Raw genomic sequence first — 24,207 nt, 5'->3', positions numbered from 1 at the left:
AAAAATAATAATAATCAAATAAATGTTTAAAAAAAACGTGTAAGAAAATTAATCAAGATGACCGGTGATTTCCTGAACACTACAAAAAACAAAGACATCTTTTTGGAAATTATTACAAAAAAATTTAAACCAAAACCCAGCTGTGTAAAAAAAAAAAAAATCATCAAAGTACATTAATTCAGGGAAAAATTTAAACTGCATTGTGGAGATTTGTTTTAACAAGATTTAGAGGATTATCAAGTTTATTCAAGTCATCTCAAGTTTTCACAAGCCTTCTCCCGATGACGCAGTTTGTTTTAAGAGTAATGGTGTCGCATCCAAGATTGTTTATCCTTAGAGCGTTGGGAACTACATGTGTTGAGATACACTAAAGCTGATTGTGGCCTCTTTTGTGTGAGAAATGTTGCGTCTTCACTTTTGGTGTGTGCTTGTACTTAAAATATGCCCTAAAATATTACTTCATTTCCAACAGCATCTGTTCCCTTTAAATATTCACTGCACTTGATAGGAAGAACTTCGAATAACCTTTATAGAAGACCAGGAATTGAATAATACCTTCCTCTGTCATTAATACTTGAGTGACAGTGGCAGATTATGTTTCTCAATATCTTGTTCATGAAAATCTTTCCATTGATCTGCAAGCAAATTTGCTCAATGATGTCACAAGGAGGATGTGGGTATCATTGTATTGGCGTCAGAACTCCATTCAACTCGTTTTCCATGTGGTGGCAATAAAAGTTGCCTGAAAGAAGGTGTGATCAAATCGAGCAGTCTAAATATAAGGAGCTGCCCAGAAGAGTCAGCCTATGTTACCCGCGTTGGCCATGGGAACTGTGGCAGCCATGAGGTGGGAACGAGTGGTCTTGTTTTTCCTGACTGTGTCTGTTGGGATTGAAGTCAAGGCCAGACTGGGTAAGACCAATCAAACACCTTTTCGTCATTTCATCCTAAAACGCACTACTCTGTTTTCCGTCCTGTTCAGTCAGCAACCATGTCGGCAGCATCTGCAGTACGTGGGGCAGAGAACACTTCAAGACATTCGACGGAGACGTTTACCAGTTCTCCGGCACGTGCGAGTATAACCTCGCTTCGGATTGTCACGAGGCTATGCAAGAGTTCTCGGTGCATATGAGGAGGGAGCAGAATGATGGCAACCCCACTGTGGCCTACCTGGTGGTCACCATCAATGACCTGGCGTTCCGTCTTACCAAGGAAGTGGTCACTGTTAACGGCCAGATGTAAGTTGAAAAACAAAAGATTCCAAGTTTCTTTTTTTTTTTTCATTTAATTAATGAGATGTCTTGTTTTTTTGTAGAATTGAAATGCCGTACTATAATAGTGGAGTTCAAGTAGAAAATAATGCTGTATACATCAAACTGCAGTCTAAAGTCGGCCTTGTTGTCATGTGGAACGGTGACGATGCGGTCATGGTAAGTATCAGATTTTTTTTTTCTTTAGTAATTTTGAATGTTGTACGTTACAAGTCTTTTAAGAACTATATTTAAAATGCATATATGTGTTTATAATACACACTGCATCTTAAAATGAAATGCAAATTAAGCTTAATTTGGATAAAAACTGATGACTAGAAAAATTGAAATGCAAAGGTTTTATTATAAATAAAGTAATGAATTTTACCAGCATGCCTTCGATGGAACTGGTGGGATGTTGTTTTTTATTAACTTTCGTAAAATTATAAATTATCGTCATTAATTTCCATACTGACTGGGAAGCTTCCAACTTTATCCGACTCTCTAAAAGTCCATCCATCCATCCATCCATTTTCTGTACCGCTTAGTCCCCACTGGGGTCGCGGGCGTGCTGGAGCCTATCCCAGCCGTCATCGGGCAGTAGGCGGGGGACACCCTGAACCGGTTGCCAGCCAATCGCAGGGCACACAGAGACAAACAACCATTTGCACTCGCACTCGCACTCACACCTAGGGACAATTTGGAGTGTTCAATCGGCCTACCAAGCATGTTTTTGGGATGTGGGAGGAAACCGGAGTGCCCGGAGAAAACCCACGCGGGCCCGGGGAGAACATGCAAACTCCACACAGGGAGGGCCGGAGGTGGAATCGAACCCGCACCCTCTTAACTGTGAGGCGGACGTGCTACCCAAGTGCCCCACCGAGCCGCCCACTCTAAAAGTTGCAACGTCTAAATCTTATTATTCTCGATTTATCTATGTTTTTGTAGGTCGAGGTTGATCGTGACTACGCTAATCACACTTGTGGACTCTGCGGCGATTACAATGGCGATCCTATCTACAATGAGTTGATTTACAATGGTTGGTTTATAAAATTATTGTAAAATAGTTATAAAAAACATTATGTTAATAAAATTATTATTATTATTATTATTATTATTATTATTATTATTATTATTATTATTATTATTATTATTATTATTATTATTATTATTATTATTATTATTATTATTATTGACAGTACAAACAAAACCCTTTGCAGATCGAATAATCAGCCGCATCGAGTTTGGCAATATCCAGAAGGTTCATAACCCAAATGATGACTGCGAGGACCCCTTTGAGGAGTTGGAAGATGTTCAAGCTGAGGATTCCTGCGAGGAGTTTGTGAGTTGCATTTGTCATGTGTTATCAAAAGCATCCACATATAAGTAACGGTTTTCTGGTTTCCTTTTAGAGAACGACCTGCAACCAATTGCTGATTTCCGAGCCTTGGAGTGCCTGCACGCAGCTTATCGACCCTACGCCCTACCTGCAGGCTTGCGTGCAGGACTTGTGCAGCTGCAACAACCACACAAACGACACCTGTGTCTGCAGCACACTCTCCGAGTTCTCCCGACAGTGTTCCCATGCTGGCGGAGTGCCTCCCAACTGGAGGACACAAGACTTCTGTGGTAAACTTATACAGCTATTAACATGATTTGAATAGATTGGGAAACAACGTTACTGGCATTAAACCACACCCCTGCTCTCTTTTGTTACAGCTAAGCAGTGTCCTTACAACATGGTCTATGAGGAAAGCGGTTCTCCTTGCATGGACACGTGCACGCACCAGGACACCAGTTCTTTGTGTGAAGACCACCGAATGGATGGCTGCTTCTGCCCCCCTGGTCAGTCCTCTTTGCATTTGAATCATGGTTTGCATTTACGTTGTGATTCTAAAATGACAGTGACACTTTTTAGGCACTGTGTTTGATGATATTTCCATGAGAGGATGCATTGAGCAATCGGAATGTCAGTGCATGCATGGAAGAATCTACAACTCTAGTGAGGGCTATCAACAAGACAAGGAGATATGGTGAGCGAAATATTTTATAATTATAAAATCAATGTTAATATGTTATATTATATTACATTATATTATTATAATACTAATCATTAATATTATTATTATGTTTTCCTGTTGGTCAAGTGTTTTAATTCCATGTGTTATCTCAGTACGTGTTTTCAGGGCAGATGGTCTTGTGAGTATCTTCAGGGCCCGGCTACGTGCGCGGTGGAGGAAGGTTTCCATATAAGCACCTTCGATGGCAAATCTTACACTTTCCACGGAGATTGTTATTACACACTGGCCAAAGTGGAAAGCAAGGTGAATTAATCCGAGCTTTCTTTGGTGGAGAAAATACTGTCTGACAGTAATTTGACGTCCTGCTGTGACATGGATCTCATTGAAATGTTTGTGTGTGTTCCAGGATGACTCGAGTCCAAAGTTTACCATCCAGGCGCAGCTGGTGCCGTGTGTAAACCAACATTTTGACACTTGTCTCAAGGCGCTGAAAATCCTGATAAACAATGACCGAAATAATGTGAGTCAAATATGATAGGCCGTATGCGAGTCTGATCCACGGCTTAACTAATTTTTTATTTTGGTGTTTAGGTGTTGATGTTTATTTCTGATGGGACAGTCAAGCAGAACCAGCAAAGCATCACTTTGCCGTACCAGACAGGTGGGTCGCACAATCCAAGCCTCATCTTTACTTTGTGTCACCAAGTGATTAATTGTGGTTTTGTATTTTCCTCATAGCCGACATCAACATATTCCACGCTTCATCTTTTCACATCCTGCTACACACCAGTTTTGGGTTGCAAATTCAGATTCAGCACGTGCCTCTCATGCAAGTGTATGTCCAGCTGGATGAGAGCTACAACGGAAAGACACGCGGTGAGTTTTATATTATTACAAATTGTTAGAATTTAGGGTGACAATGCCAACGTTTGATTACATTGACATTCCTTTTTTCCCCCAAAAGGTTTATGTGGCAATTACAACCTGATTGTGTCCGATGACATGAAAACCCCTCAGGGGATCGTCGAGGGGACGGCCACTTCATTTGGTAACGCCTGGAAATCCAACCTCATGTGCCGAGACAGCAGGGAAAGACTTGATGACCCTTGTTCTCTCAGTCTGGAAAATGGTACACGTCAACAGCGTTTAAACTTGCCTGTTTGTTTGTTGTGATTATAAAAGATAGTTTCCATATTTCCCAGACTTGTATGCCAAGCATTGGTGCGCCTTACTGTTACAGCCAAATAGCACTTTTGAACAGTGCCATTCCTTCGTGGATCCTGCGGCGTACTACAAGGTACCGACTAGTCTTTATTTAACACAGTAAATCCATCTTAATTCATAAAAACTGTTCATTTCAGTATGCCAAGGAAGGATATTGGTTATTTTTTTGGGTCATTTTATTTTTGGTCACATTTACAACAAGCAGTTAGCAGTTTTTGCTTTATTCTGCAGCGCTGCACTTACGCTAGTTGCAACTGTGACAAGAGTGAAGCCTGCCTGTGTGGCGTCTTCTCTTCCTATGCCCGAGCGTGTGCCTCAAAGGGAGTCTTCTTGATGGACTGGAGAGCCAACGTGTGTGGTAAGAGCTTCCTGATGGCTATCTGATTAACATTTTCTTATATGATCTCCTAAAAATTTAATTTGGATGTAAATCAATCAATCAATTGAAAACTAAATAAATTGAAAATTAACTAACTAAATGAATACATAAATAAATGTGAATTTGTTGACGTTTTTATTCGCACTTTAAAGAAAATACATGCATAGATAATTGGTAATTTGTACTTTATTTAAGGTGAAAGAATACTATCAATGATAAATAATTAGTTTGTTTACATGTCGATAATTTGACCCTTCCTTTGTTACAAGCCATTGGACCCTATAAAATGATTTAGATAAATAGTTTTCATCTGTGACAATCTCCTATGACATAACCTTTCTTGGATTCCGCTGTAAACAGACAAATACACAAGAACCTGCCCACAAACTCAGATCTTCTCATACAAGCATCAACGGTGCGAGCTGACCTGCAGATCGTTGAGTTCAACACTGCAAACTTGCCCATCTGACTTCCTGCCCGTGGACGGCTGCTCCTGCCCCGAGGGTCAATACCTGGATGAACATTCCATCTGCATCCCCATAGAAAAGTGTCCCTGTTATCATAATGAGGCCATCATCCAGCCTGGGAAGTCAATCAACATCAAGGATGAACACTGGTTAGTTTAAACAGCATTGTTGTATTAAAAGTGGCTTTTAATTTTTATTTCCCGTTTGGCTCAATTACAGGAATAAAATATTAAAACACCTCACAATATTACCAACTGCAATTTGAAAAATTATTCTTATATGCACCACTGACACTTTCTATCCAAACACTTTAGTGTGTGCAGTAATGGGGTGCTGCATTGCCAATCTTGGAGAATCCGCTCATCAGGTAAGACGCGTTTGTGTTTGTACTTTTTTTTTTTTTTTCCATAGATTCATTCATTTGGTTAAACTGCAAATATTGTCCCTATCTTGCAGCATGTCCACCACACAAAGTGTACTTCAACTGCTCCGACCCTGGCTCAGGACAACTCGGAGTCCAATGCGCGGCAACGTGTTTGAATCTGGACAGCGATGAGTGTGTAAGTGCTTTTTTTGCCCAGTTTTTCTCTCATCTGGGAAATTTTCCAGTTCATTTTCAATTAGCTCTTTGGTCTTTCTTGGCAGGACTCCAACGATTGTGAATCAGGTTGTCGGTGTCCAGATGGGCTTTTTGACGACGGCAGAGGTTACTGTGTGGAAAAGTCACAATGTCCATGTAAACATGATGGAATATTCTATGTTCCTGGAACACAAATTCCAAATCAATGCAACACATGGTATGAGCTTGTTATCACTCAGCAATATGATTGTTTTACATTATCTCCATATTAACAACTCTTGTTTATTGTTTGTAATCCAGTACCTGCAAAAGTGGAGAATGGCAGTGCACAGACGAAACATGCCCTGGAACCTGTATTATATATGGAAGTGGCCATTATAATACATTTGATCAGCGGACGTATGCCTTTCAAGGGCACTGCAGCTATGTTGCAGTAAAGGTCAGTAGAATACGACAAATAGAGAATTTCCATGGTGTTAAATTACAGAATTGGAATAAGACAGAATTATAATTCTCAACAAGGTTTTAGAAATGACTGATTTGTATTTACATTACTACGCATCTCCCTTTTAAGAACAAATGTGGCAATAAAACAGTACAGGACAACGTTGGAGTAATCACAGAGAATGTCCCATGCGGCACGACAGGCACCACATGCTCAAAAACTGTCCGAATCCAGTTAGGGGTAAGACTTAAAGCAACGCCAGAATATTATAAGACCCTTTAAGGTCTGTTCTTGTCATTGTAACACAATCAACATGAACCTTATTCACATTTCAGCGAATGGAAATCAAGCTATCCAAAGGAAAGTATGAGGAGATCGATCTGGGCCAGGGCAATGAAATAAAGTACACGATAAGGACAGTTGGCATGTATTTGGTGGTGGAATCTGTATTTGGCATGGCGGTGATGTGGGATCGCAAAACAACTGTTCGGATCCTCTTGGAACCGCAACACAGTGTAAGTTCAAGTATATGATTGAAGGAAGAAATGAAGAATTAATGTTGTATACAAATAATAAATGTCACCTTGATACTGCGCAATAGTTTGAGAAATAACTTATTTGTTTGATTGTGTAGGGAGAAGTATGTGGCCTGTGTGGAGATTTTGATGACAATGAACAAAATGACTTCACTACTCAAGGTCAACTGTTAGTGACAAATATGTTAGAATTTGCAAACAGCTGGAAAACAAGCAGCAATTGCCCAAATGTGGAAGTAAACAGGGACCCCTGTAAGGCAGCACCTTCTCGTCACCACTGGTCGAAAATGATGTGCGGCATTATAACTGGAAAAACATTCCAAGCATGTCACAATACGGTAACGGCAGATTTATCTTGAAAATGTTTGACATTTTACAGTTTATCTGACCGGCATATGATTTGTCTGAACAGGTGGATCCGCTTCCATTTTATGAAAACTGTGTACAAGACTCGTGTGCCTGTGATACTGGAGGCGACTGTGAATGTTTCTGCACAGCAGTTGCAGCCTATGCTCAAGCTTGTAACGAAGCTGGTGTATGTGTTGCATGGAGAACTCCAGACATCTGTCGTAAGTGAATTATGGTCAATTTGTGCGTAACAACATAACTGAGATTTGTAGAGTTCATTTGAAGTTACTAATAAGCAATGAGGAGTGACTCATTGTCCATTTAAATAAAATTTGACCGGCAACTAGGCTTACAACTAGATAAGACAATAAATAGATGGCTTTGCAATTTTAATGTTATTTTCTTTTCTTTGCCCTTAGCCGTCTACTGTGATTACTACAACAACCCAGACGAATGCCGGTGGCACTACAACCCATGTCATCAACCTTGCTACAAGACCTGCTTGAATCTCGAGGGAGTTTGTAGCAACCCCTTACCCAGCCTGGAGGGTAAGATTATGAAATGATCATATTTCATATACTATTAGAAAATGAAACAATAATTAAGCATACATATTGGCATGACACTGACATGGTTAGACAATCTTCAAATTAAAATGTGCTAATTTATTTTCAGGTTGTTATCCTGTATGTCCAGAAGATAAGCCCATATTTGATGAGGATCACCAAATATGTGTGGAAGAATGTGAAGGTTGCTTTTACAATGGATCAAGATATGATGAATATGAAGTTATTTACAATGTGACTGACAACCTTGGAATGTGCTACTATGCAATATGCATTAATAGAACAGTGATATTTGGAAATGAAACCTGTGCTACTACAACAGCGGCTCCGGCAACAACTCCAATAACTGAAGGTCCAAGCACCACTTACACAATACCTACAACCCCACCAACAGTAAATTACACTACCACTGTAGAAGTAACCAGAACAACAATATCCACTACCATATCAACAGAACACCCAACTACAACTGAAGGAATGACAACCACAAAATCAACAACTGTGCCTCCTTTGAGTTCAACAACAAATGAAGGACCTATAACTGAAAGCACACAGACCACAACCCAAGCAACTGCCCCTGTTGTGACTGGACACACCTCAACAACTGAAGGACCCACTACGACTATTAAATCTACAACCACACCATTAGGTTCCACCACCACAACGGAAAGTACAACTACTCTAGCAGGACCCAGTACAACAAACGAAGTACCAACTACCTCAACAAAATCTACGACGACACCCGCAGGACCCAGCACCACAACTGAAGGTCCAACTACGACGACAAAATCTACAACCACACCATCAGGACCCATCACCACAACTGAAGGTCCGGCAACTACAACCACACCTGCAAGACCCAGCACAACTACTCAAGGACCAACTACTACAACAAAATCTACAACCACACCCACAGGCCCCAGCACCACAACTGAAGGTCCAACTACGACAACAAAATCTACAACAACACCCGCAGGACCTAGCACCACAACTGAAGGACCAACAACAACGACAACATCTACAACCATACCATCAGGATCCACAACAACAACTGAAGGTCTAACAACTACAAACACACCTGCAGGACCCAGCACAACTACTCAAGGTCATACTACCACAACTAAATCTACAACCACACCTGCCGGACCCAGCACATCAACTGAAGGCCAAACTACAACAACAAAATCTACAACAACACCCGCAGGACCTAGCACCACAACTGAAGGACCAACGACAACGACGAAATCTACAACCATACCATCAGAATCCACTACCACAACTGAAGGTCCAACAACTACAACCACACCTGCAGGACCGAGCACAACTACTCAAGGTCCAAGTACCACAACTAAATCTACAACCACACCTGCAGGACCCAGCACAACAACTGAAGGGCCAACTCCAACAACAAAATCTACAACGACACCTGCAGGACCTAGCACCACAACTGAAGGACCAACTACAACGACAAAATCTACAACCATACCATCAGGATCCACCACCACAACTGAAAGTCCAACAACTACAACCACACCTGCAGGACCTAGCACAACTACTGAAGGTTCAAAAACCACAACTAAATCTACAATCACACCTGCAGGACCCAGCACAACAACTGAAGGCCCACCTACAACAACAAAATCTACAACGACACCCTCAGGACCAAGCACCACAACGGAAGGCCCAACTAAAACAACAAAATCTACAACCATACCATCAGGACCCACAACCACAACGGAAGGTCCTACAACTTCAACCACACCTGGGGGACCCAGCACAACTACTCAAGGTCCAACGACCACAACTAAATCTACAACCACACCTGCCGGACCCAGCACAACAACTGAAGGCCAAACTACAACAACAAAATCTACAACTACACCCGCAGGACCAAGCACCACAACGGAAGGACCAACTACGACGACAAAATCTACAACCATACCATCAGGATCCACCACCACAACTGAAGGTCCAACAACTGCAACCACACCTGAAGGACCCAGCACAACTACTCAAGGTCCAACTACCACAATTAAATTTACAACCACACCTGCAGGACCCAGCACAACAACTGAAGGTCCAACTACAACAACAAAATCTACAACACCCTCAGGACCCAGCACGACAACTGAAGGTCCAACTACGACGACAAAATCTACAACCATACCATCAGGATCCACCACCACAACTGAAGGTCCAACAACTACAACCACACCTGCCGAACCCAGCACGACAACCGAAGGCCCAACTATAACAACAAAATCTACAACTACACCCTCAGGACCCAGTACCACAACTGAAGGACCAACTACAACACAATCCACAACCATACCATCAGGATCCACCACCACAACTGAAGGTCCAACAACTACAACACCTAGCACAACTACAAAAGGTCCAACTACCACAACTAAATCTACAACCACACCTGCCGGACCCAGCACAACAACTGAAGGCCCAACTACAGCGACACCCGCAGGACCTAGCACCACAACTGAAGGACCAACTACGACAACAAAATCTACAACCATACCATCTGGATCCAACACCACAACTGAAGGTTCAACAACTACAACCACACCTGAAGGACCCAGCACAACTACTCAAGGTCCAACTACCACAACTAGATCTACAACCACACCTGCAGGACCCAGCACAACAACTGAAGGCCCAACTACAACAACAAAATCTACAATGACACCCTCAAGACCCAGTACCACAACTGAAGGACCAACTACAACAACACAATCCACAACCATACCATCAGGATCCACCACCACAACTAAAGGTCCAACAACTACAACACCGAGCAAAACTACTGAAGGTCCAACTACCACAACTAAATCTACAACCACACCTACCGGACCCAGCACAACAACTGAAGGCCCAACTACAACAACAAAATCTACAACGACACCCGCAGGACCTAGCACCACAACTGAAGGACCAACTACAACAACAAAATCTACAACCATACCATCAGGACCCACCACCACAACTGAAGGTCCGACAACTACAACCACACCTGCAGGACCCAGCACAACTACTCAAGGTCCAACTACAACAACTAAATCTACAACCACACCTGCAGAACCCAGCACCACAACTGAAGGCCCAACTACAACAACAAAATCTACAACGACACCTGCAGGACCGAGCACCACAAGTGAAGGACCAACTACGACGACGAAATCTACAACCATACCATCAGGATCCACCACCACAACTAAAGGTCAAACAACTACAACCGCACCTGCAGGACCTAGCACAACTACTGAAGGTTCAACAACCACAACTAAATCTACAACCACACCTGCAGGATCCAGCACCACAACTGAAGGTCCAACTTCAACAACAAAATCTACAACGACACCCTCAGGACCCAGCACTACCACTGAAGGACCAACTACGACGTCAAAATCTACAACCATACCATCAGGATCCACCACCACAACTGAAGGTCCAACTCCAACCACACCTGCAGGACCTAGCACAACTACTGAAGGTTCAACAACCACAACAAAATCTACAACCACACCTGCCGGACCCAGCACCACAACTGAAGGTCCAACTTCAACAACAAAATCTACATCGACACCCTCAGGACCCAGCACTACAACTGAAGGACCAACTACGACGACAAAATCTACAACCATACCATCAGGATCCACCACCACCACTGAAAGTCCAACTACAACCACACCTGCAGGACCCAGCACAACTACTCAAGGTCCAACTACCACAACTAAATCTACAACCACACCTGCCGGACCCAGCACAACAACTGAAGGCCCAACTACAACAACAAAATCCACGACGACAGCCGCAGGACCCAGCACGACAACTGAAGGACCAACTACGACGACAAAATCTACAACCATACCATCAGCATCCACCACCACAACTGAAGGTCCAACAACTACAACCACACCATCAGGACCTAGCACAACTACTGAAGGTTCAACAACCACAACTAAATCTACAACCACACCTGCAGGACCCAGCACAACAACTGAGGGCCCAACTACAACAACAAAATCTACAATGACACCCTCAGGACCCAGCACCACAACTGAAGGTCCAACTACGACGACAAAATCTACAACCACACCATCAGGACCCACAACTGAAGGTCCGACAACTACAACACCTGCAGGACCCAGCACAACTACTCAAGGACCAACTACCACAACTAAATCTACAACCACACCTGCCGGACCCAGCACCACAACTGAAGGCCCAACTACAACAACAAAATCTACGACGACACCCGCCGGACCCAGCACCTCAACTGAAGGCCCAACTACGACGGCGAAATCTACAACCATACCATCAGGATCCACCACCACAACTAAAGGTCAAACAACTACAACCGCACCTGCAGGACCTAGCACAACTACTGAAGGTTCAACAACCACAACTAAATCTACAACCACACCTGCAGGATCCAGCACCACAACTGAAGGTCCAACTTCAACAACAAAATCTACAACGACGCCCTCAGGACCCAGCACTACCACTGAAGGACCAACTACGACGTCAAAATCTACAACCATACCATCAGGATCCACCACCACAACTGAAGGTCCAACTCCAACCACACCTGCAGGACCCAGCACAACTACTCAAGGTCCAACTATCACAACTAAATCTACAACCACACCTGCCGGACCCAGCACAACAACTGAAGGCCCAACTACAACAACAAAATCTACAACGACAACCGCAGGACCCAGCACTACAACAGAAGGACCAACTACGACGACAAAATCTACAACCATACCATCAGGATCCACCACCACCACTGAAGGTCCAACTACAACCACACCTGCAGGACCCAGCACAACTACTCAAGGTCCAACTATCACAACTAAATCTACAACCACACCTGCCGGACCCAGCACAACAACTGAAGGCCCAACTACAACAACAAAATCTACAACGACAACCGCAGCACCCAGTACCACAACTGAAGGACCAACTACAACAACAAAATCTACAACCATACCATCAGGACCCACCACCACAACTGAAGGTCCGACAACTACAACCACACCTGCAGTACACAGCACAACAACTCAAGGTCCAACTACAACAACTAAATCTACAACCACACCTGCAGGACCCAGCACCACAACTGAAGGCCCAACTACAATAACAAAATCTACAACGACACCTGCAGGACCGAGCACCACAAGTGAAGGACCAACTACAACGACGAAATTTACAACCATACCATCAGGATCCACCACCACAACTAAAGGTCCAACAACTACAACCACACCTGCAGGACCTAGCACAACTACTGAAGGTTCAACAACCACAACAAAATCTACAACCACACCTGCCGGACCCAGCACCACAACTGAAGGTCCAACTTCAACAACAAAATCTACATCGACACCCTCAGGACCCAGCACTACAACTGAAGGACCAACTACGACGACAAAATCTACAACCATACCATCAGGATCCACCACCACCACTGAAAGTCCAACTACAACCACACCTGCAGGACCCAGCACAACTACTCAAGGTCCAACTACCACAACTAAATCTACAACCACACCTGCCGTACCCAGCACAACAACTGAAGGCCCAACTACAACAACAAAATCCACGACGACAGCCGCAGGACCCAGCACGACAACTGAAGGACCAACTACGACGACAAAATCTACAACCATACCATCAGCATCCACCACCACAACTGAAGGTCCAACAACTACAACCACACCATCAGGACCTAGCACAACTACTGAAGGTTCAACAACCACAACTAAATCTACAACCACACCTGCAGGACCCAGCACAACAACTGAGGGCCCAACTACAACAACAAAATCTACAATGACACCCTCAGGACCCAGCACCACAACTGAAGGTCCAACTACGACGACAAAATCTACAACCACACCATCAGGACCCACAACTGAAAGTCCGACAACTACAACACCTGCAGGACCCAGCACAACTACTCAAGGACCAACTACCACAACTAAATCTACAACCACACCTGCCGGACCCAGCACCACAACTGAAGGCCCAACTACAACAACAAAATCTACGACGACACCCGCCGGACCCAGCACCTCAACTGAAGGCCCAACTACAACAACAAAATCCACAACGACAGCCGCAGGACCCAGCACGACAACTGAAGGACCAACTACGACGACAAAATCTACAACCATACCATCAGCATCCACCACCACAACTGAAGGTCCAACAACTACAACCACACCTGAAGGACCTAGCACAACTACTGAAGGTTCAAGAACCACAACTAAATCTACAACCACACCTGCAGGACCCAGCACAACAACTGAAGGCCCAACTACAACAACAAAATCTACAACAACACCCTCAGGACCCAGCACTACAACAGAAGGACCAACTACGACGACAAAATCTACAACCATACCATCAGGATCCACCACCACCACTGAAGGTCCAACTACAACCACACCTGCAGGACCCAGCACAACTACTCAAGGTCCAACTACCACAACTAAATCTACAACCACACCTGCAGGACCCAGCACAACTACAGAAGGACCAACTACAACAACAAAATCTACAACGACATCCTCAGCACCCAGTACCACAACTGAAGGACCAACTACAACAACAAAATCTACAACCATACCATCAGGACCCACCACCACAACTGAAGGTCCGACAACTACAACCACACCTGCAGGACACAGCACAACTACTCAAGCTCCAACTACAACAACTAAATCTACAACCACACCTGCAGGACTCAGCACCACAACTGAAGGCCCAACTACAACAACAAAATCTACAACGACACCTGCAGGACCGAGCACCACAAGTGAAGGACCAACTACAACGACGAAATCTACAACCATACCATCAGGATCCACCACCACAACTAAAGGTCCAACAACTACAACCACACCTGCAAGACCTAGCACAACTACTGAAGGTTCAACAACCACAACAAAATCTACAACCACACCTGCCGGACCCAGCACCACAACTGAAGGTCCAACTTCAACAACAATATCTACATCGACACCCTCAGGACCCAGCACTACAACTGAAGGACCAACTACGACGACAAAATCTACAACCATACCATCAGGATCCACCACCACCACTGAAAGTCCAACTCCAACCACACCTGCAGTACCCAGCACAACTACTCAAGGTCCAAGTACCACAACTAAATCTACAACCACACCTGCCGGACCCAGCACCACAACTGAAGGTCCAACTTCAACAACAATATCTACATCGACACCCTCAGGACCCAGCACTACAACTGAAGGACCAACTACGACGACAAAATCTACAACCATACCATCAGGATCCACCACCACCACTGAAAGTCCAACTCCAACCACACCTGCAGTACCCAGCACAACTACTCAAGGTCCAACTACCACAACTAAATCTACAACCACACCTGCCGGACCCAGCACAACAACTGAAGGCCCAACTACAACAACAAAATCCACGACGACAGCCGCAGGACCCAGCACGACAACTGAAAGACCAACTACAACGACAAAATCTACAACCACAACATCAGGATCCACCACCACAACTGAAGGTCCAACAACTACAACCACACCATCAGGACCTAGCACAACTACTGAAGGTTCAACAACCACAACTAAATCTACAACCACACCTGCAGGACCCAGCACAACAACTAAGGGCCCAACTACAACAACAAAATCTACAATGACACCCTCAGGACCCAGCACCACAACTGGAGGTCCAACTACAACAACAAAATCTACAACCATACCATCAGGACCCACAACTGAAGGTCCGACAACTACAACACCTGCAGGACCCAGCACAACTACTCAAGGACCAACTACCACAACTGAATCTACAACCACACCTGCCGGACCCAGCACCACAACTGAAGGCCCAACTACAACAACAAAATCTACGACGACGCCCGCAGGACCCAGCACCTCAACTGAAGGTCCAACTACGACAACAAAATCTACAACCACACCATCAGGATCCACCACCACGACTGAAGGTCCAACAACTACAACGGCACCTGAAGGACCTAGCACAACTACTGAAGGTCCAACTACCACAACAAAATCTACAACCACACAATCAGCACTCACCACCACAACTGAAGGTCCAACAACTACAACCACACCTGCAGGACCTAGCACAACTACTCAAGTTCCAACTACCACAACTAAATCTACAACCACACCTACAGGACCCAGCACAACAACTGAAGGCCCAACTACAACAACAAAATCTACAACCACACCTGCAGGACCAAGCACCACAACTGAAGGACCAACAATGATGACAAAATCTACAACCATACCATCAGGATCCACCACCACAACTGAAGGTCCAACTACAACCACACCTGCAGGACCCAGCACAACTACTCAAGGTCCAACAACCACCACTAAATCTACAACCACACCTGCCGGACCCAGCACAACAACTGAAGGCGAAACTACCACAACAAAATCTACAACGACACCCGCAGGGCCTAGCACCACAACTGAAGGTCCAACTACGACAACAAAATCTACAACCACACCATCAGGACTCACCAGCTCAACTGAAAGTCCAACAACTACAACCACACCTGCAGGACCTAGCACAACTAATCAAGGTCCAACTACCACAACAAAATCTACAACCACACAATCAGCACTCACCACCACAACTGAAGGTCCAACAACTACAACCACACCTGCAGGACCTAGCACAACTACTCAAGTTCCAACTACCACAACTAAATCTACAACCACACCTGCAGTACCCAGCACAACTACTGAAGGTTCAACAACCACAACAAAATCTACAACCACACCTGCCGGACCCAGCACCACAACTGAAGGTCCAACTTCAACAACAATATCTACATCGACACCCTCAGGACCCAGCACTACAACTGAAGGACCAACTACGACGACAAAATCTACAACCATACCATCAGGATCCACCACCACCACTGAAAGTCCAACTCCAACCACACCTGCAGTACCCAGCACAACTACTCAAGGTCCAAGTACCACAACTAAATCTACAACCACACCTGCCGGACCCAGCACCACAACTGAAGGTCCAACTTCAACAACAATATCTACATCGACACCCTCAGGACCCAGCACTACAACTGAAGGACCAACTACGACGACAAAATCTACAACCATACCATCAGGATCCACCACCACCACTGAAAGTCCAACTACAACCACACCTGCAGGACCCAGCACAACTACTCAAGGTCCAACTACCACAACTAAATCTACAACCACACCTGCCGGACCCAGCACAACAACTGAAGGCCCAACTACAACAACAAAATCCACGACGACAGCCGCAGGACCCAGCACAACAACTGAAGGCCCAACTACAACAACAAAATCTACAACCACACCTGCAGGACCAAGCACCACAACTGAAGGACCAACAATGACGACAAAATCTACAACCATACCATCAGGATCCACCACAACTGAAGGTCCAACATTTACAACCACACCTGCAGGACCCAGCACATCTACTGTAGGACCAACTACGACAACAAAATCTACAACCAAACCATCAGGACCCAGCACCACAACTGAAGGTCCAACAACTACAACCACACCTGCAGGAACCAGCACACCTACTGAAGGTCCAACTACCACAACTAAATCTACAACCACACCTGCAGGAGCCAGCACAACAACTGAAGGCCCAACTACATCAACAAAATTTACAACGACACCCACAGGACCCAGCACCACAACTGAAGGTCCAACTACAACAACAAAATCTACAACGACACCCGCAGGACCCATCACCACAACTCAAGGTCCATCTACAACAACAAAATCGACAACCACACCATCAGGACCCACCGCCACAACTGAAGGTCCAGCAACTACAACCACACCTGCAGGACCCACCACAACTACTCAAGGACCAACTACCACAACTAAATCTACAATCACACCTGCAGGACCAAGCACCACAATTGAAGGCCCAACTACAACAACCAAATCTACAACGACGCCCGCAGGACCCAGCACCACAACAGAAGGCCAAACGACAACAAAATTTACAACCACATCATCAGGACCCACCACCACAACGGAAGGTCCAAAAGCTACAACCACACCTGCAGGACCCAGCACAACAACTGAAGGTCCAACTACCACAACTAAATCTACAACCACACCTGCAGGATCCAGCACAACAACTGGAGGCCCAATTACAACAACAGAATCTACAACCACACCCTCAGGACCCTCCACCACAACTGAAGGGCCAACAACTACACCTGCAGGACCCAGCACCACAACTGAAGGCCCAACTACAACAACAAAATCTACGACAGCATCCTCAGGACCCAGCACAACAACTGAAGGACCAACTACCACAACAAAATCTACAACCACACCTGCAGGACCCACAACCACAACTGAAGGTCCAACGACAACCATGGGACCTAGCACAACACATGAAGGACCAACCACTACATCAATATCTACAACCACATCCACAGGACCCAGCACAACAACTGAAGGGCCAACAACTATAGTAATATCTACAACTCTACTCAAACCTACAACTACAAATGAAGGCACAACTACGCCATGCTTCTGCGTAATAAATGGCAAGCACTACAACCCAGGTAAAGAAATTTATTCGTCCAAACATTCGACAGATTATTACTTTATAGTTCGTGTTGTTTGTTCAACTTTTTTCCCATATGTCCAGGTGAAACGATTTTTGACAGGGAACATATTGGATCGGGAATTTGTCTCACAATGATTTGTTCCAATATTTGTGAGATTCAAAACAAGACTGAACCTTGCTGGACAACACCCTTGCCAAAACCTACCCCCAGCGTTCCTTGGTGCCCTGAATGGGATGTTCTCGTAAGAGCTTCCATTTATCCAGAATCTGTTACATCTTATTCAGATGTACAGTGATGCCCTGACATACACGTGACATGGTTTATGAATTCTGTTATTGCTTTATATTGTGCCACTGAATGTAGTTTTGCCTCCCCTGACTCAATTATATATTTTTATAATTTTTTTAGGTAGAGGCTAGAACAATTTAATAGTAAGCGTCGTCACTTAAATAATTAAACTTCTATCTGAGGGCACAATTGTACATATGTATATGTAATCTATTCTGCCTCATTTTAAATTAATCCATCTTTCTAAACATTCTTTCTTTGTTTTTCTCAGCAAAATGAGACTTTCGTTTTGTGTAACTGCACAATGGCGAGATGCATCGAGAACAACACGATTGAAATCATTCCATACGAATGTCCGCCCTTGAAGAACATCACTTGTGCCAATGGAAAGGATCCTGTTCTTGTTTATGACAACAACTACTGCTGCCAACAATATGTTTGTGACTGTAAGCTCTTTTCCGCTGATTTCCGACTAATTCTAATTCATTAAGTTTGTTTCATTCCTGTTTTTATCATTTCTTGTTTTTCAGGTGAATGTAAAGGCTGGGGAGATCCCCATTACATCACATTTGATGGCCTCTACTATAACTATCAAGGAAACTGTACATATGTCCTAATGGAAGAGATTAGGCCAAAATATAATTTAAAGATTTATGTTGATAATGTCTACTGTGATGCCATTCATCATGTTACCTGCCCACGGTCATTAATTATATCGTACAAAGCCGACGTTTTTGTACTCAAGAGCCAAAACCTTATTGGAGCGTCAGAACTAGAGGTAATATATTATTTGTTTTTTTCAATATGTATTATCTTGAAAATTAAAAGTGTAATATTTTAAATTTGGAACCCTGGGTTTTTTTGATTGTTAATTGTCAAGGCAACTCTTGATTTTTGCTGGTCTGTCCTAGATATATATTACTCTTACATACAAATAATGTTCTTATGTTAGTGTTGTATTCAAAAGAAATTCTGTTCCTACCAAAATAGTTGACCTGTAATTCCTTAATCTTAAATTTTTCACACATACAAAATGTTTTCCACTGATACTTTAATAATCCCTTTTTTCTGGTCAAATTTTTGGTTTTTAGGCCTTCAAAGATGAAAAGCGTCTGAGACTTCCTTACATCCAACAAGACATTGTGATCTTCAGTTCTGGCATTGAATTAGTTATAAAGATCATACCCTTAGAAGTGGTTATTACCTTTGGTATTAGCGACTTCACTATCAACCTGCCCTCTAAGAATTTTGACAGCAACACACAGGGCCAGTGCGGTAAGATTTCCATTCCAGTTTCTGCATTCATACATCACCATTCCATGTACTTTGAGGTATTGTATTGCGTCTAGGCAACTGCAACAACAACCAGGCAGACGACTGCATGCTTCCCGGAGGCCAGATTATCCAGAGCTGCAGTTTGATGGCAGACTTTTGGCCCGCCAAAGACATCTACCAACCCAACTGCCAAATACCGTCTGTGATCCCGACTAACGAACCTCTGCCCCCACCCACACTGATTCCATGCAAGCCAGACTCGGAATGTGATCTAATCTTGAGCAGGTAGATCGACGGCGGTGTGTAATTTGCCAACATGATTCTTTGAACTTGTGTTTTGCTTCCACAGCGTCTTTGAGGAGTGCCACCCCTTGGTCAAACCCGACGACTACTATCAAGGATGTGTTTTTGACAGCTGTCATGTTTCCAACCCAACAATAGAATGCACAAGTTTGCACATGTATGCCGACGCCTGTGCTCAAGCTGGAGTTTGTTTGCACTGGAGGAATCACACCACACACTGTGGTAAAAAAAACGTTTCCTTTCATTGTCATCAAAATCATAATGTTTGTTTTATTTGGCAAGAAATGGCATCCACCAAGGAAAATCTTTTCTTCACTCACAGAAAGTGACTGTCCTCTCGACAAAGTGTACAAACCATGCGGTACTGTTCAGCAGCCAACCTGTGAAGACAGGTAGGGAATGTTACAATAATGACTCTGTGATCTGTTGCGTTTTTGCTTTTTGTGAAGTGTTACAACTGTATATGTCAATTGGACCTTCACAGTCCTTATAAACAAAGGCTGGACTACCAAAGTGAAGGCTGCTTCTGTCCTGATGGAATGAAGCTCTTCAACAAAGACTCCGACATATGTGTCGAAGAGTGCGGTGAGCTTAACTACCTTACCTAACCTTCATCGCAAATCATAAAAAGTCTAACGACCTTGCAAATATTCCAACAGGATGTATTGATGCTGGGGGTATTCCTCGTGAGGTGAGTCCGGTTCAGAAATCTTTGTGCTATCGATGCCCCAAAGGACAATTTCAGTAATTATGATTTATTCTGTTAGTTTAATGAAAGGTTTGAGTACAACTGCCAGAACTGCATCTGTGAAAAGAGCACCAAGGCCATAACATGCCAACCAAAGGTTTGCCCGCCACCGCCGGCCCTCAACTGCTCCGTTCCAGGATTCGTCCTTGTTAACCAGACCAACCCAGCGGACCCGTGCTGCTCCATTCTAGCTTGCCGTAAGATGCACTGTCACTTTCCATCTGTTCATGGTCATGAAGATAAAGGTGGTCTCAGGTTATTTCGTCTCATCCACAGGGTGTCAAAGCAACACTTGTCCACACATCGACCCTGAGTGTCCAATTGGATTCACTGTCAATATCAATGTGCCAGAGGGGAAGTGCTGTCCCGAATACACATGCGGTGAGCTTTTCACTTTTGGGCTTAATTTCTAGGACCACGAATCGGCCTAACCTCATATGATGCGCCTCGCCATGTCTCTTATTCCGTTCCAGAGCCCCAAAAAGTTTGTGTCCACAAAAACGCTATATATCAGGTACATGATTTATTTAATATATTTGAAACTTTCAGTAAATTCAAGTTGCAGCATCATACACTTATTATGAACACTCCCTATTTATTCTCTAGCTTGGTGAGTCGGTCCCTGTGGTTCCATGTCAGGACTGTGTCTGTACCGATCTGGTGGACCCCACAAATGGTTTATTACAAATAAAATGTGAGCTTCAGCAATGCCAACAGCTCTGTGAACAGGTATGTAAAAATAAGTACAGTACAAACAGCGGTGTGGCCTGATTTGGGACTTGGCCTGTTGTTTGGCCATTTTTATGCTTTGGAAAAACAGCGATATGAATGCAAAATTTTATAGATTGGGTAATAAATGGCCTCTATGAGGCGGTATTATAACACATATATGTCTACAATAGATAGACAGGTAATATAGCAATATTCACAGTTATAAATTCTTTATCCTCTGTGAAGATCCGGTAGTATACTACTGGCTACTGAGAAGGTGTGACTGTTCTGTATGTCCGTATTGTACTGCTCCCAGGTGGCCAAGTTGCAGACACAAGGCACAGAAATACAATTGAACTCAAACAGTTTAATTATTTTTCAGGGTTTTAGATATGCAGAACCTCGAACAAATGAATGCTGCGGAAGGTGTGTTCAGACGCATTGCATCTTCAACGTTAGTGGAAATGAGCAGGTGCTCAGGGTAAGTGAATGTTGCCATTTACACAACAGAATGAAAACTTTGTGTTCAGCTAAACAGGCCAAGATTTCACATTGAGTTAATTTAGACAGCGTATATATGTTTTGGTGCTTTTTTGTTTGTTGGAGTGTCTCGTTGTAAGTGACAGTCATCCGATTATATTTCCAGCAAGGTGACATTTGGTCCCCACCGAACGATCAATGTGAGCATTACACATGCGTGAGGAGCGGCGAAACTTTAACTACCATCGGCACACGAATTGTGTGCCCGCCATTTGAGCTAAGCAACTGCCAACCTGTAAGTTTCACCAATGTATTGAGAAATAATTCACAATCTAAAAAAAAAAGCCTCATTTTGCGTTCATATTTCTTCCTTTAGGACACCATTCAAACTGCAGCAAATGGATGTTGTCAGATTTGTGAGTACCCATCATGTTCTTACTCTTTGCCCCTAGTGGTGAATTTGGTACAAGGCAGCTAATTGTGCTTCTCTGTCTAAAAGGTATGGAACAGGAAAAGGCTTGCAAGCCAGTGCCAAATAAAGTGCACATCACGCACAAGAACTGCCAATCTACTGAGGAGTTAGACATTCCATATTGTGAAGGATCTTGCAACACTTACACAAAGTACGCTCATTGCACACAACACTCAAGAATTGATCATATTTATTGATCTGACATTTTGTTTGCGCCTTCAGATACTCACCGGAGACAGCCACGCTGCAACCTACTTGCTCTTGTTGTAAGGGGTACCGATCTAGCAATCGCACGGTCGACTTGCTGTGTCTCAACGGAGACGTCGTTCCTTACACCTACATCCACGTGGACGAGTGTAGATGTGCCCTCAGCGACTGCTCCAAAACTGCGGCAGCTCCAGCTCGAAGACGGCGAAGTTTTACTCTCTTGTAATACCAACATGTTGGCACAACTCCTGACATTGAGCATTAAATAAAAAGTTATGCATCTCATCATCGTCTTAGTCTGTTTTTGTGTTTCACTTTTTTTTTTTTAATTGCCTTTGATTAACACAAATACGTTTCTTTTGTTCTAGTAGGTTTGTTTGAGCTGAAACGTTTTGTGCTCAGACCTTCAGGCTTCTGCTAAAACACAAATAAAATAAGCAAAGTCTACTACAACACTTCCTGTTGTACTTCCTGCGGAAACTCAGGCGAGCGAGCGCTCCTCCGGCCGTCGTGACTGCATTTTACCGCGGCACCATTGAGAGCATCCTCTCCAGCTGTATTGCTGTTTGGGGTGGCGGCTGCACTGACTACAACTTGAAGGCCCTGCAGCGCATAGTGAACACGGCTGGTAAGATTGCTGGTGCTTCGCTCCCTTCCTTGAAGGACATTTACACCTCCCATCTCACCCGCAAGGCGACCACGATTGTGAGTGATGTGAGTCACCCCGCTCACTCCTTGTTCGAGCTTCTGCCCTCTGGGAAGAGGTACAGAAGCCTGCGCTCCCGCACCACCAGACTCTCAAACAGCTTCATACTCCAGGCTGTTAGGATCCTGAACTCGCTCCCCCGTTCTGCGTAGCGTCCTGTACTTTTACTGTCTGTACTGTCTGTATGCACACTGACTCTTATTTGTTGTGTTATCTGTTTATTTATTATTTATTATTACTCTTATTATTTATTGTTTGTGGCTTTTTGTTTATGATGTTTTTTACTTTTGCGCTATGCTTGCTGGCTCCGTTTTGCTCCTCTTATTTATTGTGTTATCTGTTTATTTATTATTTATTCATCACTCTTACTATTGATTGTTTGATCGTCACCGTGGGATAGAGAAAAACGTAATTTCGGTCTCTTTGTGTGTTGTGACATGTGGAGAGATTGACAATAAAGTTGACTTTGACTTTGACTTTGACATCTGAACTTTATTTGTTGTTAATCAGAGGCATTTATAATTGTGGCAGGTGATTGGTTAAT

The 24,207-nt window shown here is 43.9% G+C and overlaps 1 protein-coding gene across 1 annotated transcript; it reads left to right on the top strand.

Annotated features, from left to right (window-relative positions):
* The first annotated feature begins 775 nt into the window (after positions 1 to 775).
* LOC133156583 (mucin-2-like) lies at positions 776 to 23,242 on the top strand. The gene is made up of 45 exons (XM_061282403.1): positions 776 to 912; positions 983 to 1,238; positions 1,316 to 1,430; positions 2,199 to 2,289; positions 2,471 to 2,592; positions 2,663 to 2,879; positions 2,970 to 3,095; positions 3,169 to 3,283; positions 3,424 to 3,574; positions 3,678 to 3,791; positions 3,863 to 3,932; positions 4,010 to 4,147; positions 4,236 to 4,400; positions 4,474 to 4,568; positions 4,727 to 4,853; positions 5,235 to 5,490; positions 5,656 to 5,708; positions 5,798 to 5,901; positions 5,987 to 6,138; positions 6,222 to 6,360; positions 6,496 to 6,606; positions 6,702 to 6,881; positions 7,001 to 7,240; positions 7,315 to 7,471; positions 7,670 to 7,798; positions 7,926 to 8,168; positions 9,834 to 18,467; positions 18,554 to 18,714; positions 19,033 to 19,207; positions 19,292 to 19,539; positions 19,853 to 20,036; positions 20,111 to 20,321; positions 20,386 to 20,561; positions 20,662 to 20,731; positions 20,824 to 20,924; positions 20,999 to 21,030; positions 21,107 to 21,284; positions 21,364 to 21,468; positions 21,561 to 21,601; positions 21,694 to 21,816; positions 22,181 to 22,279; positions 22,445 to 22,573; positions 22,655 to 22,694; positions 22,778 to 22,901; positions 22,973 to 23,242. Exons 1-45 carry the CDS (start codon positions 807 to 809, stop codon positions 23,181 to 23,183), a joined length of 14,814 nt encoding a protein of 4,937 aa, XP_061138387.1. The 5' UTR covers positions 776 to 806; the 3' UTR covers positions 23,184 to 23,242.
* The last annotated feature ends 965 nt before the right edge of the window (positions 23,243 to 24,207 follow it).

Source organism: Syngnathus typhle, linkage group LG7 (genome assembly GCF_033458585.1).
Source record: "Syngnathus typhle isolate RoL2023-S1 ecotype Sweden linkage group LG7, RoL_Styp_1.0, whole genome shotgun sequence".
NCBI lineage: Eukaryota > Metazoa > Chordata > Actinopteri > Syngnathiformes > Syngnathidae > Syngnathus > Syngnathus typhle.
The sequence above is the reverse complement of the archived record's forward strand: the minus strand, read 5'-3'. Positions and strand labels throughout refer to the sequence as shown.

Excerpts from the sequence above, each read along its gene's own strand:
- LOC133156583 (XM_061282403.1), top strand. The coding sequence starts at position 807 with ATGTTACCCGCGTTGGCCATGGGAACTGTGGCAGCCATGAGGTGGGAA. Across the intron at positions 1,239-1,315 it reads GTCACTGTTAACGGCCAGAT|AATTGAAATGCCGTACTATA; the intron begins GTAAGTTGAAAA and ends GTTTTTTTGTAG. Across the intron at positions 20,037-20,110 it reads CAACACACAGGGCCAGTGCG|GCAACTGCAACAACAACCAG; the intron begins GTAAGATTTCCA and ends TATTGCGTCTAG.